The sequence below is a fragment of the Amblyomma americanum genome, chromosome 8 (genome assembly GCF_052857255.1).
Source record: "Amblyomma americanum isolate KBUSLIRL-KWMA chromosome 8, ASM5285725v1, whole genome shotgun sequence".
NCBI classification, from domain to species: domain Eukaryota; kingdom Metazoa; phylum Arthropoda; class Arachnida; order Ixodida; family Ixodidae; genus Amblyomma; species Amblyomma americanum.
Window position 1 is genome coordinate 164,161,904 of NC_135504.1, and position 17,406 is coordinate 164,179,309.

General features: G+C 47.2%; 1 protein-coding gene across 8 annotated transcripts in view; it reads left to right on the forward strand.

The window, feature by feature from the left end:
- Positions 1 to 17,406, forward strand: part of LOC144102143 (nuclear distribution protein nudE-like 1) — a 168,548-nt gene that overhangs the window by 71,733 nt on the left and 79,409 nt on the right. For all 8 annotated transcript variants that reach the window (XM_077635463.1, XM_077635460.1, XM_077635462.1 and 5 more), the window contains exons 5-6: positions 3,646 to 3,736; positions 14,387 to 14,539. In XM_077635463.1, coding sequence (XP_077491589.1) covers positions 3,646 to 3,736; positions 14,387 to 14,539 — 244 coding nt within the window. The remainder of the gene's footprint in view (positions 1 to 3,645; positions 3,737 to 14,386; positions 14,540 to 17,406) is intronic.

Consider the following 17,406-nt stretch of genomic DNA (forward strand, 5'->3'; position numbering starts at 1 on the left):
ACCAATGGATGACAGGAACAGAAGCTGACGGGGCAATGCGGTCCTACAAGCATGCATGCTCCCTAGCCTCGACGCAAGCGGCATTGAAAAATTTCAATAGGAGCACGCATCGGGTGGATGCCCTTTGGGCAGGCATATGTGGTTCGAACAAAGACCTGTTCAGATTTGTGAATGTGATTCTGTCTCTTTCGCATGGAAATGCGTCTTTCGATTGGGGATTTTCTATTAACAAGGAATGCCTTGTTGAAAATCGAAAGGAACAGCCTTTAGTCACCCATCGAATCATGTACAACAGTTGCCAACATTCAGCTGACCAAGAGGTTGCTCCAAATGGTCCGTGGGGCGAACGCACGGTGGAAAGAGGAGCTGAACAGGACGAGAGTAGAAAGGGCCGATGCACTGAGGAAGGAACGGCTAAGGAAGCGTGCTGCCGCTTCTGTGAAAGAGCTTGAGCTGAGAAAACAAAGTGGAAATGGTATGCAAAACAGCGCTGACGGACGGGACGGAAGAAGGCGAGACAGACACATGCGCTGAACTAACAACCAAATGGTTTATTGCGAAAGAGGGGGCAATATAAAGCATAGAAGCAAGACTGGCCTCTTCCGTCAAAGCGTCGAAGGCATCTAGCCTTTTCGTCTTCTTCAGCGCCAAGACGCATAAAGTAAGCTGCCCCTTCCGTGTCATTGTGTCCGAACGAGGAACGTGGCAGCGCGAGGTAGCGGTGTTCCTGCAGAAGTGCCTGTCGCACCTTGAGATTGAAGATCCTTTCCTCATCAGAAAGCCGGAGACCGTGTCAGAATTCCTTCAAAACGAGTGTCCTGCCCACGTTGGCGTGTTTTCGGTGGATGTCAAGGACTTGTACTACTCCCTGCCGCAAAGCGCGGTGATCGCAGAAATCAGCAAGTGCATCGACCGTCACGGAGGCACCAAGTTCCAGAACTCTAGTGGTATAAACGTTAGCATGTTTCTAGAAATGCTCCGCTTTTATTTACAGTCCACGTTTGCTAGAGTTGATGATAGTTTTTTCATCCAAAAACAAGGTGTTTGTATTGGATCCAGCCTCGCTCCCCTTCTCAGCGATCTGTTCTTAGCTTCGTGCGATAGACAACTTCAAGCCAAGCTGGACGGCACCGTTGTTAAGGTTATGCGTTATGTAGATGACTTTTTAGTATTTTATCGCAAAAGTAATGCCCAACAAACTGTTGCTCAGATTCTTGACGTGTTCAGTACTGAACTTAACAACCTACAATTGACCACAGAGCTACCTACTAACAACAAACTAAGGTTTTTGGATCTGGAACTTGTGCTATCGTGTGACCATGTGTGTTGGATATACTCCCTGCGCTCCCAGAAAAGCCTGCTCCCCTTCCGGTTGGCCCACTCTAAGATAGTCAAGCGCGGGATAGCGAAAACATGCATGAAAGCCGCTCTGTTTAGATCATGTGCACATAAGACCCAAGCCAGCTTTGACGCGCAGGTTACTAGGCTTACCGCTGCGGGATACCCGACGAAGATCTTATCTAGCATAGCAGAGTCGATATTAAAAGAATGCAGAATTCAGAAGGAGACGCGCAAACTGGACACTAAGCACATAACATGTATTCCGTATGTTCACCAAGTTTCGCATAACCTGAAAAAGATTGTAAACAAAGCCGGCGTAAAGCTCCTTTTCTCTGCCAGGACCAAGTTGGGAGGCCTGTGCAAGAGAGTGAATCAGGAGAGTGGAAAGAAGTCTTGTCAGAAGAAACACAGAAACAAATTTGTCAACTGTTGCTGTGGTGTAGTGTACAAGGTCCCACTGTCATGCGGCCGTTTCTACATCGGAGAGACCGGACGGTGCGTCAACGATCGGCTACGCGAACACGCGAAAGACATTGAAAACAAGTCACGCCGAAATAATATGGTCATTCATTTCGCAGATTGCGAAGAATGTGAGGCGTTTTTGAACCAAACAACTATCATCGCCAAATATAACGATCATACCTCGCGCCTGATATCGGAGGCCTTTCACATTCATGCATTAGGCAACTCATGTGTAAGCCAACCATCGGTGGCTCTATTCCCACAGGAGATCGCTTTTCTTAATCAGTGATGATATCCCGAATGTATGCCATATCATGTTTTGCACCGCATTTCTTCTTCCCTTCTATGCTTTATATTGCCCCCTCTTTCGCAATAAACCTTTTGGTTGTTAGTTCAGCGCATGTGTCTGTCTCGCCTTCTTCCGTCCCGTCCGTCAGCGCTGTTTTGCATACCATTTCAACATGAACCAACCAGCCCGACTCAGCCCTCTCCTTGAAAACAAAGTGTTGGCTGACACTGAGATGCAACTGTCCCTCATCCAAACGAAAATAAACTCTCTAAAGCAGTGAAAGAACACTGAAGCGTTTTGTGCACGAACTTGAGGTTGCCTTCCCAGTGTTACTTGAGGAATGTCGCTCTTTCACTTCTGCAAACTAAGGTTTCTATAATCTGCAGTTCGTCTGAATAGACTTGCTGAGAGAGAATCACACTTGTGACGCTACAGTTCAGATCCCTTACCATTGCGGTTACTATCAGTAGATAGAAATATCTCACATTTGAAACTATTTGTTTCCGCATGCATCTTCCTTTTATAGTTCGTACTTTAAAATCTTCAGTTCGATTCGCAGTTTGTTTTAACATTTTTTCGAAGATATTCGATTTGTTATGCATTTTGCTAATCTCTCCCCTTTTTTTAAAGAAATAAATACTACTTCTTACTATTCAAATAGGATTAAATTGTTGTTTTATTTTTTAACATGCTTACTGGAGAGTGATACCATCAGGCGGCTTTGTGTCGGCTTGTTTTCGCATAAAACAAAGTACTGTGTCACTCAGGGAATTTTACAAATGCACTCGGGGAAAACCTGGAACACTCGGGGAATTTGGAAACCTCAACTTGGTAGACACCCTGAGAGAAGCAGACAGTGAAATAGTTAATACCAACTATACAACTTCATGGAAACATAATACATGAATCCATAACAATACAAAGGAAGAAGACTCAGTGAATTGACAACAAAGACCGCAATGAAGTTAAGAACTAGTAGTGGCAGACATCAGTTTATAAAATTTATCAGGGTCAATAACAGTAGTAACATGTAATGGCAAAGCGTTCCTGTCAGTTATAGTACGTGGTATGAATGAATGTGCGTGGTTAAATGTACGACATGACAAGCGCTTAACTTTGAAAGAATGATCGCATTGGTCAAAAATGGAAGACGGCAAACAGAAAAAGTCGGTATGAAGTGCTGAGTGATGATACAGCTTGTGAAAAAGTGATAAGGGTGAAAATTTACGGCGGAGGTATCATTCTTGAAGATCAGCACGTTTCCTCAAGGCTGTGATGCTGGTATTGAGTGAATAATCAGAGTAAATAAAATGCACTGTTTTGCACCCTGTGTGCACCCTCTCTCTGTGTCGTCCTGTTGTGCTGCAAGGGTCCTGCTAACAAATTGCATGTGGAGTCCGTGAAAAATCAGCAAAATGTTGTCGCATTGTTTGCTCATCTCAGTGGGATGGTAGATTACATGCACTCAGTCTTAACTGTTGCCTTGTTCATTTTGCAGCTGAGCACATGCAGAGTTGTTTGGACTGAATGACAGTAGTGTCTGTCTGTTGCAGGCCATTGAGCGCAATGCCTTCCTGGAGAGTGAGCTGGACGACAAGGAGGCTATGAGCTTCATGGTGCAGCGGCTCAAGGATGAGACACGAGGTGAGTGGCACAACTGGCGCGACAAAGCTGAGGGGGGGGGGGGACAGAACGGACTCGAAAAGAGGAAGCATCATGAACAGCAAAGAAGCCCCCACTGCAGCATAGTTCAGGAACAATGTTTATTTGCCGTCTCAGAATCAGCGCCTTGGTGCGATTTTTGTAGTACAGTAATCTTGTTATAACGAAATCGCTTTACTCAAAATATCGCTTTATTCGAAATTTCTTCTGGTCCTGACCCAAACACATGCATTTTAGCTGCATTACTCGAAAACGCACAAAAAGCTTGACCCACTTAGAGCGAAGTGTCGAGCGGAAGCATCGCCGCCGCCGAGTGGCAGTGACCCTTTTGCGTATGCAGTATCAAATTTATACTGCCGACGAATTAGTCTCATGCAGGCATAGATCAGGCCACAAAAGTACCAAACTCACGACCTGCCTAGTAGCAGGTGCCAAGTGAGTGCCGAGTGCCTCCAGCTGTTTACAACGGAGCAAACAAATTCCATGGTGCAGTGCGCCCGACCGTTAATCTCGGTCGCAATCGCATCACTGGCGTCCCCCCGTGATAGAATCCACACAAAAATGAAGTTTTTTTGACGCTTTTGGATACCGGAAAACAGCGGTGTCGCGGATGCCGATAAGTGGTCAAAAGACCGCGGGCAGACTTGCGCCGTAGCATTCCATGGGGTGCACTTGATGAGCCAAGTTTTGCCGCTCTAAAGAGCACTTCTGGGCCGAAAAGCACGAAAGAAGTGTCCCTCCGATTGTCGGTCCCTTCACATTTGCAAGTCGCAGAGGTTGTGCGATCGTTTTGGTTGAAAATCGACAGTCGCAAATGGTTGCATTGGTCGAAAAGTGACAGTCGCAGGCCAGTCGCTGAATGCTTGATTTTCCAGTATTGCGACTGCAAGTCACAAACCACTGAGAGCCAAGCTTTCGGTACCGACGCCAACGTCAGACGCGCCGGGCTGCCGTAGTCCCTGGCTGCCGTCCCTAGCTTCGTTGCACTTTTGACGGTGCAAATCGACCAATAACTTGCCGAAAACATGAATAATCTGAGCGTTGCCAGCGGCGAGTTAGGCTGTCAACATAGTGGGTTAACGCAACCATGGTGTTTCCCCGGCGATTTTCTCGAGCTGATCATGCTCGAATCGTGCTACCCGACTAGACAAACGGTCTAATGCGGGGTAGAGTCACTGAATTTTGTTCCTAGACATTTGTTTACGGCGCGTACGCGACGCTGCGTGGACACTGACACTCGAACCGTAGAATTAGCATGGTGTCGTCAACAATGGTGCCCAGTAACATGCAAAGCCCCTACTGCAAAACCGTTTAGTTTTCATGATTGCGCTGCATACCCACAATGAGTGGCTAATCGTTTTTTGAGCACAGCAAACACAACCTCAGACTCGAGCCACTGCATTTGCAGCGCTTTCCAGCGCGATACTTTTGTAGTCATTCGAAAGTCAACCCCCCCCTCTTAAAAGCGGCCACTACCTTCGTCACGGGGGAAGAATAGACTAAGTGTCCGAACGAGGCTGCCGCGGCGGCGATTTTTTTGGTCGTGGTTTACGTCTCTCTCGGCAGATGGCGCGGATCATTGGGGGGTCAACCACAGCCTCTGGCGCGGCACGCGGGGCTCCTCAAACATGCGCGTGCGTTAAAGAATCGCTTGTAAATTATTCCGTATATGCCTGTGTACCAGTCTGAGGTTCTGGCGAGCCTTTGGGAAGCAAAGTTAGGTATATCCTTTTAGATATCTAAGCTTAGTAGCCTTATCCAGACCTAAATGTGCTTCGCAACTAGTGATCCGTAGAGACTGCGTGTTTACTATTGCTCAGCTTTGTTACGAATGCAAAACAATCCGGCTATTGCGGAATGCAAAATGCTTGGGAAGTGGTTTCTAACTGCAAGCGATTTGGATGTCAAGGCTGTCTCTAGCCGCACATGTCAGACTAACGGGCTCCTGCTAAATAAAGGAAGGCGATCGTTGTTCCGTACACATTTTTCCCTCTCGCATTATTCGTCAGAGGCCTGTAGGTATCTTGGTTTGCAGCTCCATATTAACGCAAAAATTACGACCCTGCGCGAGCTCCCGGCCGCTTTTTTCTAGTACCTGCGTCGCCGATGCTGCGTGTTCACTGCGAGCGCACACACACGCCAAGTAACATTTGCAGGCCGTGTCTTTGAAATTTCACGCAACACTGCCGGGAACACAGAAAAAGAAAATTTATTACTTCACACGTTATAAGCATGGTAGCACATGAGGAAACAGTTCTACAAGCTCTCAAAGATGTTCATCCTAGACAAGCTTAGAAAGCTTCCTGAGATGCTGCATGTTTGTCTTGTAGTCTATCTTTCTTTGTTTGCAGACCTGCGTCATCCTCATAACTATATAATAGTGCAACAAATTTGCCATAATGCCTTCTTTGTGGTCCCTGCATGGCATCGAGAAGGTATGCTTTTCCAGCATAGCCTCTACTGTCAGCTCATATGCATTCATGAGTTGGCATGTTGCTGAAACTCTTTTTCAGCCACCTGCAGCAAAGAAAAAATTCGAATCTTTGGATGTAGGAGGCTACCTCTCGTTTTAAAATTCAAGAGTATGCTTTCAGGCGGAGCATGAATCTCACTCTCTTCTCTGTAGGCACACTGAGCAAGTTGAATACTTAAGAATTTTTCTGCACATAAAACCAGCCAAGTAATAGACAATGCAGTCAACTGCCTCTGGCTTTGAGTAGATCTCGTGAAAAGCCTCATCACACTCAACCTCAGCGGCAACCAAACCATCCATTTTGCATTTCAACTGCTGAAGACGAGTCTCTTGATTTTCGTCTGCCTGAAATTCAAACTTGAGATCAGCCAATGTGAGCACATGCTTCTCGAGCTTGCTCTACCTGACAGTTTCCGAACTTTGGCGGTTTTATCAGAGTGTACACTGAAAGCATATTGTACAACTGAAGAAAAGTGGGCAAGGAGAGATGGTCATTCTGACCTCCTGCTTGGTGGATGGTCCCAAAAAAATGCTCCAGTATATCTTGGTTAAATTTGCCAGTCAAGACATACCTAAAGCCACAGTGTTTCAGCAAATACCTTGTTAGCTCTAAAGCTGAAAGAACTGTGACACGCAGGCCTGCTGCAGTCTGATCGGTAAAAAAATGTGCACGGGATATCCTCCCAGCCACCACTTCTCCCTCCCACTTGTTCAACCAGTACAAGAAAGAGGCAAGAACTCTCAAGCCCTTGCTTCCTGTAGTGATTCCTTCTTTAGGATAATTCCGGTTAAGAGCATCGAACAGATCATTAAATTTCAAAGTGAATTCCACAGTTGCTTCAACATTCTCCAGTCCAATTGTCTTTCTGTTAAAACTCCAACCCACTAGCCACACTTCGACTGAACAGCTGGGTAGCGAGCTTTACTCGCATTTTCGCATTTTCAGTGTTTGATGGATTGAGATGAGCATATGTAAGCTTGTGGCAAACACGCAAGTGTTCAGGCTGCTTTTTGTCCTCAACAAACAGCTTATCATAGCGTGCCCACTGGACACGACCACCATGAAAGTTCAAAAGCTTTTGAGCATGCAAACGGTTCCGCACACACTTCATAAGGTGCGGAGCATCTGAAAAAACAAAAATGCTGCGCTTGTCATCAACAGGGTGTGTGAAGGAGCTTTTGGTGCAGTTTAGGCTGCCACTTACTCCAAACTCTTTTCACATATACCGGTTGGTGGCTGCTCCGTCACACACCACTGCATCAACTAAAGCGCCAGCCTCCTCCAGCATAAAAACAGCTTTCAAAACAAGCTGTGCAAGCATTGTTCCTTTTGTCGGTCCTTTGCTGGCAAACACCTACCGGTCTCCGAATGCTCGGTATGCAAACACGAGTCCGGGGTCAGTGAGGTCATCACTAGTCCCTACACCATCACCAAAGTCACTGAACCCTACATAGGTCATCGATTTCGAATGAACACGCATTTCCTTTCTCACACACATTTCATCAAAGACCAAGGTACCGTGACGCTGATATTCTTCTTTGGTAGCCATCTTTCTTTTAAATGCAGCAAAAAATCTGCTATCAAAGCTGCATTTCACCCTGATCATGCTAAGATATTTCCGCACTGTTGTCACACATGGAAGAGGGAGCACATTGTTTTCACGTAGGAATGTGTACGCTGATGGGCTTCGTATATGCAACAAGAGGCACATCAGGAGCCAATCTTTAGTGTAGCGACGAATTTTCTTGTTGGCGAGCCTTGCTGCAGCTAAGAATTCCTTGATTGCAGTTAGTTGCACACTTGGAAGCTCAAGCTTGCAAAGCTTGGTCTCGAGCTCTTCCTCAGAAATCTTTTGCAAACATTCACAGGCTTCCTTAAGCTGTAACGAAAGGTCCTTAAAGCGGTGAAGAAGGCGGTTTTTCGATCTCTTCAGGGCATAATTTGCCCACCGCAGTGCAGCAAGTCTTTCACTGCTTTGCTGGGAAGGCTAAAAGTGAATACCACCTGGATTTGAGCTGCTCTTTTTCTTCAATGCCCGTGTTTGGTGGATCCTCAAAGTGTCTGACAGACTGAGGCATTTTTGGCAAACTGACACCTCGCCACTCAGGAAGAATTCATATTCCTTGTGGCGCCACTTGCTGCTGATTTCGATGAAGGCACTCTTTGGTTCTGCTTGGGGGTATTCAGCAGTGCTTGGTCCACCAGCGCAAAGTTTGATATTTTGCACGTACTGTAAAAAGGACTTCACGTCCCCAACTGCTGCCAAACTGTTTGAATGTTGGAGCTTTTCAATGGAAACAGACCTCCCCATCAGCACTGTGCGGACCTCCATGGTCTCGTCAATTTCAACAAGCCGCGGAGCGGCGAACAAACCACCGGCGCCAATACTCTCTGGAGGACAAGCTTCCGATGTGCTTCGCACAGAAACCGCAAGTGCTGGCTTGGAAGAGCGGTTCTGAGGGGTCCTAGTTTGCGTCAACTCTAGGAAGACGATGCTCTTTGCCTCACCCATTTCAATACGATGATATCCCCACGATTTGGAGGGCAGGCATACGAGTGACGGGTCGTCGAACAACATATCAAAAGCTGAAGGTGCCACTGCCGCAGAAGGCCCGGCTTCCTCTTGAACTTCGGTTGCGTTCGTGCAGCCATCACCGCGCACTGGTACTCATGGCATGCAAAGATCCTGGACCTTGTCGGAATTGTCGCAACTGGAGCTGACACACAATGGGCTGTTTTTCTTTTTCGATGGGGCGAGCAGCTGTCTCTCGGCTGGCCGCTTCCTGCTTTTCAGAGTTTTAGACAGATAAGCAGGGCAATCGGGAAACCTCGTGGGCACGGCGTCCTTTGCTAATAAAGCTCGACGAGGCGTGCTTACCAGGACGTGTCCATTGTGCTCTGCAGTCCAAGTCTTTGAAACAAGGTGAGGCTCGAAATGCCGCTCACACACGTAGTCTGTCGCCTGCAGTAGACGATCCTTTCTTGGGATGGCGCGTCGCCACACGTGTAGTCGCTCTTCATCCTTTGGCGCTGAGAAGAGAGAGAACTTGTCGCGGCCGGACTTGTATCCCGTAGAGCAGCGGGGAACAAAACAGCTTTTGCCCATTACCACAGTGCACACGAGTGCATGACGGAAAATGTAATGCGCAAAAAAAAAAACGCGCAAAAGTGCAGCGATCACTGCTTCTCCACCAACTGCGGCCGCCCGCGCGCTTGTGCTGCCTGCTGACCCTCTAACCTGCCAGCGCCATCTCACGGCACTCCCTGAAAACACGACCCGGTGGTCGTCAACATCGCCCGCTGGAGAGGCGCCGCCATTCAGGCACCTAGTCTATTCTTACCGTGGCCTTCGTGATTCGAAATACCCCGAATGTTGAATACATGGGTGGTGACCATGGCCTCGTGCAGTGCTTGGTCAGATTAGAGCAGGGATTGCACTCGCCTGATAGATTTTCTCGGGCTGTCGCTCATATCGAATTACCGCTTATAACGAATTTTTTCACCGTCCCGCTGACTTCGTTATAATGATGAAAAAGAATACTTTTAGCACAAAACAACTAAGAAAGGACGAGGACAGAACACAAGACGAAGGAGCGCTACTCTCAACTAATTTTTATTGGCAGAAGGAACAGTCATTTTATGCACTGATTCCATGTGCAGAAACTGCACACATGCCAAAGACTGCATACATGCGCAATGCCAGGGAGGCTGTCGATCTCACACCCTCGTCAGGTAAGTGTTGTACTCGTTAGAGTACAGCTTCACCAAAGGGCTACTGACACAATTAGGCCCCTTCTTCCTGATGTGGAATGCCCTGATGTGGAATGCCTCAATCAACACCCGCGTTGACTCATCATTGCCTATTCCGATTACTTGTGTCTGTTTTAGTGATGGCGCGCATGTCCCCAGTCGATCGCAAGACCTACAACGAACAACCAAGTTCGTTCCGGGCCCCTGCTCAAGGCACCTTTCTTGTTCCCGTAAGCGCTTATTTAAACAACGTCCACATTGCCCAACGTACACTCTTCCGCAAGTAAGAGGTAGTATTTCATAAATGATTCCAACCTTGCAACCAACATATTTGAATTTGCGATTCGTTAGGCAGCCTCTTGTGCTTCGTTCACCATTCGCCCTAGGGCATAGATTTTCAGTTTGCAGGTTGTTGAAAAAACAACTGGAATTGGCTAGTTTTGGGCACTTTTTTTAACTCTTTCGCTACCACGGAAATATGGACGATTTGGAGTGTACTGAAAGAAAATTTTCTTTCACAAGTAACAAACCCAGCGCATATTGCAACACATGAAATTGTAGCTTATTAGTTACACTTCTGAATGAAACAAACAGCAGAGCGTGTTTGCAAAAGTGCTTGAACGTTTATTAGTCAAATGTGGCAAAAACAGAAAAAGTAGAAAAAAAAACAAAAATTACCAGCTGCACTAAGCGTGAATAGGCAAACTGGTTCACATGCTTATAGCTGTCATTCCTCCAAGTCTCAGCTCTGAGGAAAAATTATTGCACTTTCCACAGCTGGTCAAGTCAGCCGTCATCACTGTGGCGCCACTGTGAAAAGCAATCACGTGAAGATGTGAATCAGAGTGAATCAGAGGTAGACTTGACAGGTGCTGCACATAACGTTTGATGTTTGTTCATGTTTTGTTCTCTGATAGCAGAGCTTGCAGTTCCTTCTTTCTTTTTTTTTTTCGGTTGGTGACAAATGATTCTATGGGAGGATTGGGGGCGTGGACTTCTACTTCATCCATACTCTAAGATTTGTTAAATGAGCTGCTTCCTGAAAACCAGCTGACCAAATTTGGCATTTTGGGCAAGCTCTGGAACATCAGGATCGATGAACTTTCATTGATGTGGTTCAAAAGCCAGGGCACTTTCAAGTCTTGCCAATAGAGGCAGCCACCACTGAATCCTCCATGTCCGCTAAGTGCAGAAAAACAAGCAAAGCGAAAAACTGACTTCAACAAATGCTATTTGGTGGCTGAAGGCCAGAATAGATGATTCCTGTATTCCAATAGAGATATAGTCGCGGCAGGTCAACAATTCCATGTGTATAATGATTCCAATGAACTTGTCCAACGAATTCACCTCTTCCCATGAGCTGTCAGGCCAAGCGTATGCTTGCCTGTCCAAAAACTTCATCTAAGCATACTTATTAGTGTTTTCATACAGAGACTTCATCACCTCTGGTGTGAAGAACATCAAGAAGAAGCGAAGAGGTTGAGCGAATCTCCGAACGCCGCTTCGCAGTGATGCGCCGACATGGACACCTGGCCGTTGTCTCGGTTGAAGAAATGTGACGTGACCTTGAGAATTTGGCAAACTGTGTTGGCCATACGTTGTGAAGGCCCTGAAGCACAATAATAAACCGCACTCATCAGTTACAAACCGCATGCTCCGCAGAAAACAGAGAACGAACGAAAACAAAACTTACGTGCGAATGCATGCTGATGTTCTAGGCCCGTGAGACGAATTCTCGCTGTCGGAACCAAAATCTGACGTTTGTACATCAGTTTTGACTTATCACCACTGCTTTCGTCGCAAAAACCGGAACCGACACCAGCCAAAGCACTCATTGTCGGATTTCGAGGAGCGGGCGGCGATTCGGACTCGATGTTCGCCGGCTGACGCTGCTGCGGCAATTCAAAGTTTCATTTTTCACGGCGCCCCCTCACGTTCTAAACTGAAAACAAAAACTGGCTGTGGTTTAGCTCTGGTTGACCGTAGTTGAATAGCGAAAGCTTCGTTTCCTCGGCACGTCATCTATGCAGCGTCTCATTCCGATGCTCTCGAGAACTCAAACCGGTCTCTTCCGCAGTTGAAAAGTCACTCCGGGACGCGGCATGACCTCTTCTAGCCGCATCTTCGTTACAACGCTTCTCGAGTAGTGCGGCGCGTTCTTCTGGCGTCTCTCTTGCACTCTCCGTAACGGCTACAACACTCTGCACCGAAGCGTGTATATATATACCCCCCGCGAGGTGACACCTCCTCTCCCTCTACCCCAGCGCAGCACATCTGGTGGAGCAGCATGTTGCCCCGAGTGTCCTGGATGAACAAGTGAGAGTCCCACCCCGATCAAGCATCATGGTCGCCGTAGGTGCCACGGGTGCCAAGAACATGGAAGCTTTCATCGAAAGGAACACTGAGTTGCTTCTAGAGCGAAGAATCGATATAGCAAGAGGTATTGCACATTTATGCTGAAGTGCTGCTGACGAGTTTCACTGAAGAATAACTGCATGTTAACAAAGGAACAAAGATTGCTTTCTTTGACGACCTATCCGACGTTCGTGACGCATTCACCCTCTTCGATCGAGCCCCAGAAGATTCACCTAAGGAAGGTCGCAAGCACGTCATGGATATAAACTCAGCCCTGCCCCGGAACAGACAAGTCCAGATTCGCATTCTGCTTCGAAGCTACAGCGAATGCTTTTCGTCATCGCCAAAGGTCCATCGAACACCAATTGCCAACCAGCACGCCCGACCTCTCCGCCAAAGCCACTGCCGTGTGTCACCGTAAGAGCGACAAGCCATTCGGAACCAAGTGGAAGAAATGCTTCGCGACGACGACGTCCAGCCATCAAACAGCCCATGGGCGGCACCGGTTGTTCTAGTGAGGAAGAAAGACGGCGCACTTGTATTCTGCGTCTATTACCGCCGCTTGAACAAACATTACGAAGTTTCGCTGCAATATTGTATCTACTCGCATAATTTGTGCACTTTTTTTCCCTAGAATTAAGGCTTCATAAAGGGGGTGCGCAAATTACATGGAGATTTCACGAACACGTCCTAAAAAACTCTACAGAGGTCATAATGCGCAATGTGTACGATATATTGCCGTGTAAAAGTCGACCCCACAACTCGCTCCTGTCACTGGCCAAAAGAAAGTTGACTCCATATATAAGCTGAACCCCCCCCCCCCCCCCACCATGTTATTTAGCTATGTTCCCAGCGTGATGGCATGATAGCGTGTGTGCAGCTCAGAGTGATGAGCGTGGAACGATGCAATCCCAAAGCCAGCAGTCAGAGGCCAATGTACTACAAGGCAGTTCGCTAGTTTCACATTCTTGCGTGACACAAGCTTGGGAGGTTATTAGAAGTTTGCTCACATAGCCGTTAATGTGGGAAAGTGAGTGCTGGTGCGCAGTTGACTCTTCTTCACTACCGGAATCAATTTACAAACGAATCCTGACTTTTTTTGACACCACTCACGGCACAGCTGCAAAAGCTGCTCCGATCTTCCGAAGCCTACCCTGCACGCACCCGCATGCATGCCAGTATGCTGGTGCATCAGAGAGCGAAAACTATGCAAGTAAATGTTCTTTTTAATAATTTAGGGGCATGCAAATTATGCGAGTAAATGCGGTACTTCTTTGTGGCTTAAATTTCGCTACAGTGGTGTTAGTAGTAGCAGGGTTTGACTGTACCCAGCAAATGATAAAGCACACTATTACAGCTGGTCAAATGTTCTGTTTCTTGCATGTAATAAAGATCAGTTGGAAGTGAGCGCTCGTGTTGTGTGTCTTATTCTAAGTCTTTGTTTTTACGCTTTTACGTTCAGCATGGAAAACCAACTTGCCCAAACTCGGCCTTTATTGTTTAATTGTATCCCCCAAGGGGGAGTAGATTTGTAATAAGGGAGTAATTACTCATTGACATCCACCCGAGCGCAGCGCTGGGATGGATGTCAATGAGTAATTACTCCTTATTACAAATCTTTTCCACCTTGGGGGATTCCTCTAAAACATCTGACCAACACTGTTCCCACTTCCAGTTATTGATCATTTCGCTCTCGCCCTACCATAAGCTTGCCGTCCCGGTTAGCTCAGTTGGTCGAGCAGCAACTGCTCCGTTGTAGCGATGGTCCCGGGTTCAAACCCCGGACCAGGACGAATTTTTCTTTAACTAGCAAGTTTCTTTCCTTTGTAGCCGTATGTGTGTGCTTAGGTGGATGCCAATGAGTAATTACTCTCTTATTACCATGACAGCTGCAGCATTAAGTAGTGTTTCTGGGGTGGAGTTGAGCTTGTTTGGCAGCAAGGATAAAATATGTGGGCCTTGGGCATGCAGGCTCCTGAGCTGCTAATGCACTGCGAGTTGACTCCGAAGCGGTCAACGAGAGTGAGAACTAGCGGGCATTGCCCCTTTGCAGACCTGAAACAGGAGCTGATGATCCAGCAGAGTGTGCACAAAGAGGCAGAAGGGGACAGCCCTCCACGGCGGGACACACCCCACCACAGGGGCAGCTACACTCCAGGCCTGGCTGACTCCAACCGTCTGGCCACCGAGGGAGGAAGCCCCAAGGGTCAGGACTCGTTTGCTATTATTCATACAAAGCTATCAATATATGGTGTGCTTTACATGTTAGTTGGATTTAATGAGAAATTATGCAAATAATTAAGTCACTACTTTGGGTACGACTGTTTTCATGGAACTTTTTCTACACTTGCTTTCCAGCTCTGTGTATAGAAATAATGCTTAGAAATGATTGTGCCATCAGGGGCACCACTGTACTTCAACACAAGCAGATAAATGTGAGAGCAGGCCTCTTCTTTTCTAGTTCTTTTAAAAGACGCGGAAGCAGAAGGGACACACAGGACACACACCGCGCTGTGTGTGTCCTGCGTCCGCGTCTTTTGCGCTGTTTAAAAGAAGTATGAACCACCAACTAGCCCGCACGTAGCTGCAATGTATGTCTCCAGATTTTTCGCTCATCTCTTCCTATCCGGCTATTGGGAATGCATGTAGCGCAGCAGAAGAAAGACGAGCAGATGAACGGGTGCTGCTCTTACACGAGTATATACATTTATACAGTACTATATACGAGTATATACAGTTATACAGTACTCGTGTAAGGGCCCCACCTCCAACTGCAACCGGTTTTCCCCCCAAAAAAAGAAGCAACTGTCAGCCAAAAGAATCGTTTTATCTGTGCATAATTTTGATCGGAGTGAGCTCCAATGGGAGTGAATAGACGATAACTGTATGACCATAGATGCATGCACTGGACTCGCGAACACATGAAGCATCAGCGCTGCCGCCTCATCTTGTGTGCTTGGTATTCTCACAAGAAAGGACAAAGCATTATGCTGCACTAAAGCTAGAGGGATGGTGTGCTGTGGCTGCCCGCCAGGCTCTGGTGCCAGTGGAATAGCATACTTTGCATCGAGGCCACAGCGAAGGTGCTTTTTCACGGTGTATCATGAAAGGTCTAACCAGTTTACGATTGCACAATAAGCTCACTTTCAAATGAATGTATGATCGATTTCTGCGAGACTGGATTGTGGAGTGCACGGGACGTTTTGGCAGTAAACTGATCTAGCAAGCTATCTTACTCCGGGTGGTTAACTCGCACCAGTCGTCGGGCACTCGCCCGTCATCCATACTTTTGATGCGCAATGTATTTGAATGATTATGGGATCAGGGCATAGGATGTGCCCTAATACTGAAAGATATCTATAACGGCTGCATAGCCCCCATAGTCGTCCATAAAGTCAGCAGTATAATTGCAATAAGGAAGGGGGCCGCTGTGGGGGCTCAGTGGTGATGGCGCTCTGCTGCTGACCCGAAAGGAGCAGGTTCGATCCCGGCCATGATGGTCAAGTTACTATGAACCAACTGGCCCGCATTTCAACCTTTCTGCATGATGGTCGCATGTCAATGAAATCGACATGCTAGAGGCCCATGTACTGTGCGATGTCAGTGCACATCAAAGAACCCTAGGTGCTTGAAATTTCAGGAGCCCTTCACTACGATGTCCCTCATAGCCCGAGTCGCTCTGAGATGTTAAACCCCATAAACCAGTAAGGAAGGTTGTCACGCAGGGAGACAAGACCTTACCACTGCTGTTCACCACCTGTTTACAGGATGCATTCAGAGCCCTGGATTGGGAACAGCTGGGGATAATACCTAAATAATCAGTGACTTGCTGATCACATTGAATTGCAAAGCATGATCAATGACTTAGACAGGCAGAGGGAATATGTCTACTTAGGACTGGTAGTGACCGCACATCCGAATCTTTAGAGTTAAAGAACTAGAAGAATAAGAATGGGGTGGAGTGCATGTGGCATATTCTGCCAGGTTATGAATGGTAGTTAAGCAATATCCCTGAAGACCAATAGCTTTACGTTACCGGTACTACTCACCTATGGAGCAGAAACGTGGAGGCTAACAAAAAGGTTTCAGCTTAAGTTGAGGACAACGCAGCGAGCTATGGAATGAAAAATGATAGGTCTAACGTTAAGAGACCAGAAACGGGCAGAGTGGGTGAGGGAACAAACGCAGGAGAAATGGACATGGGCAGGGCATGTAATGCGAAGGCAAGATAACCGCTGGTCCTTGAATGTAATGGAGTGAATTCCAAGAGGAGGCAGGTAATAGCGTGGCCGCAGCTGGCATAGGACAGGGTTAATTGGAGAGATATGAGCGTGGCCTTTGCTCTGTAGTGGGTGTAGTGGGGACGCGTGTCTCTGCTGTAGGCTGAGAAATGTGCCGATTTTTCCATGTAAGGGCCATGCCCTGTCAAAACCTGAAAAACAAGAGAGTTCGGCCCTTGCACAAGCATATACGGCATTTTCCAGATGTGGCTCATTTCAAGAATAAAACTTCTCAAGTCTGTTTTGTTTGCCAGGAACTAACAAGCCTGGAAAAGCCCCCCAGTGCCTGTGTGTTGCCACTGTTTGAGGGTAAACAAAGAGGCAGAACTTTGAAGAGCACACAGAGTGCTGCTCAACAGTTCGTTCGCTCTGCAGGCAGTTTCATGTGCTAGAGGCCAACATACTTTGGCTCATGATTCTCAGATGCATGTTGTTGCTTCCAAGGAAGTTGTAGCACATCATCTCGTACTCTTTTGGCACCACCGGGGGCAGTGCGTCACAGTCTTTCTGTTTTTGGCTATTACCGTATTTTAGCTTAATGAACCCACTCGCATAATGAACCCACCCCTACTTTTGTCGGCCAGAATTTACTTCTTCTTTTTCAGCCTTTAGCTTTTTGTAGCCGGTTCCTCAGTTCTTGCGCCGTCCACAGCGCACATCTTGGCAACGCGCCATGATGCTGCCAGCCCCTGATAACACCACCACCACTTGTTTATCGATGGGGGGAGGGGGTTGGGGAGAGCGCAGCGCGCTCGGCGAACTTGGCAGAGCACCAAGACGTGTGCTGTAAGCT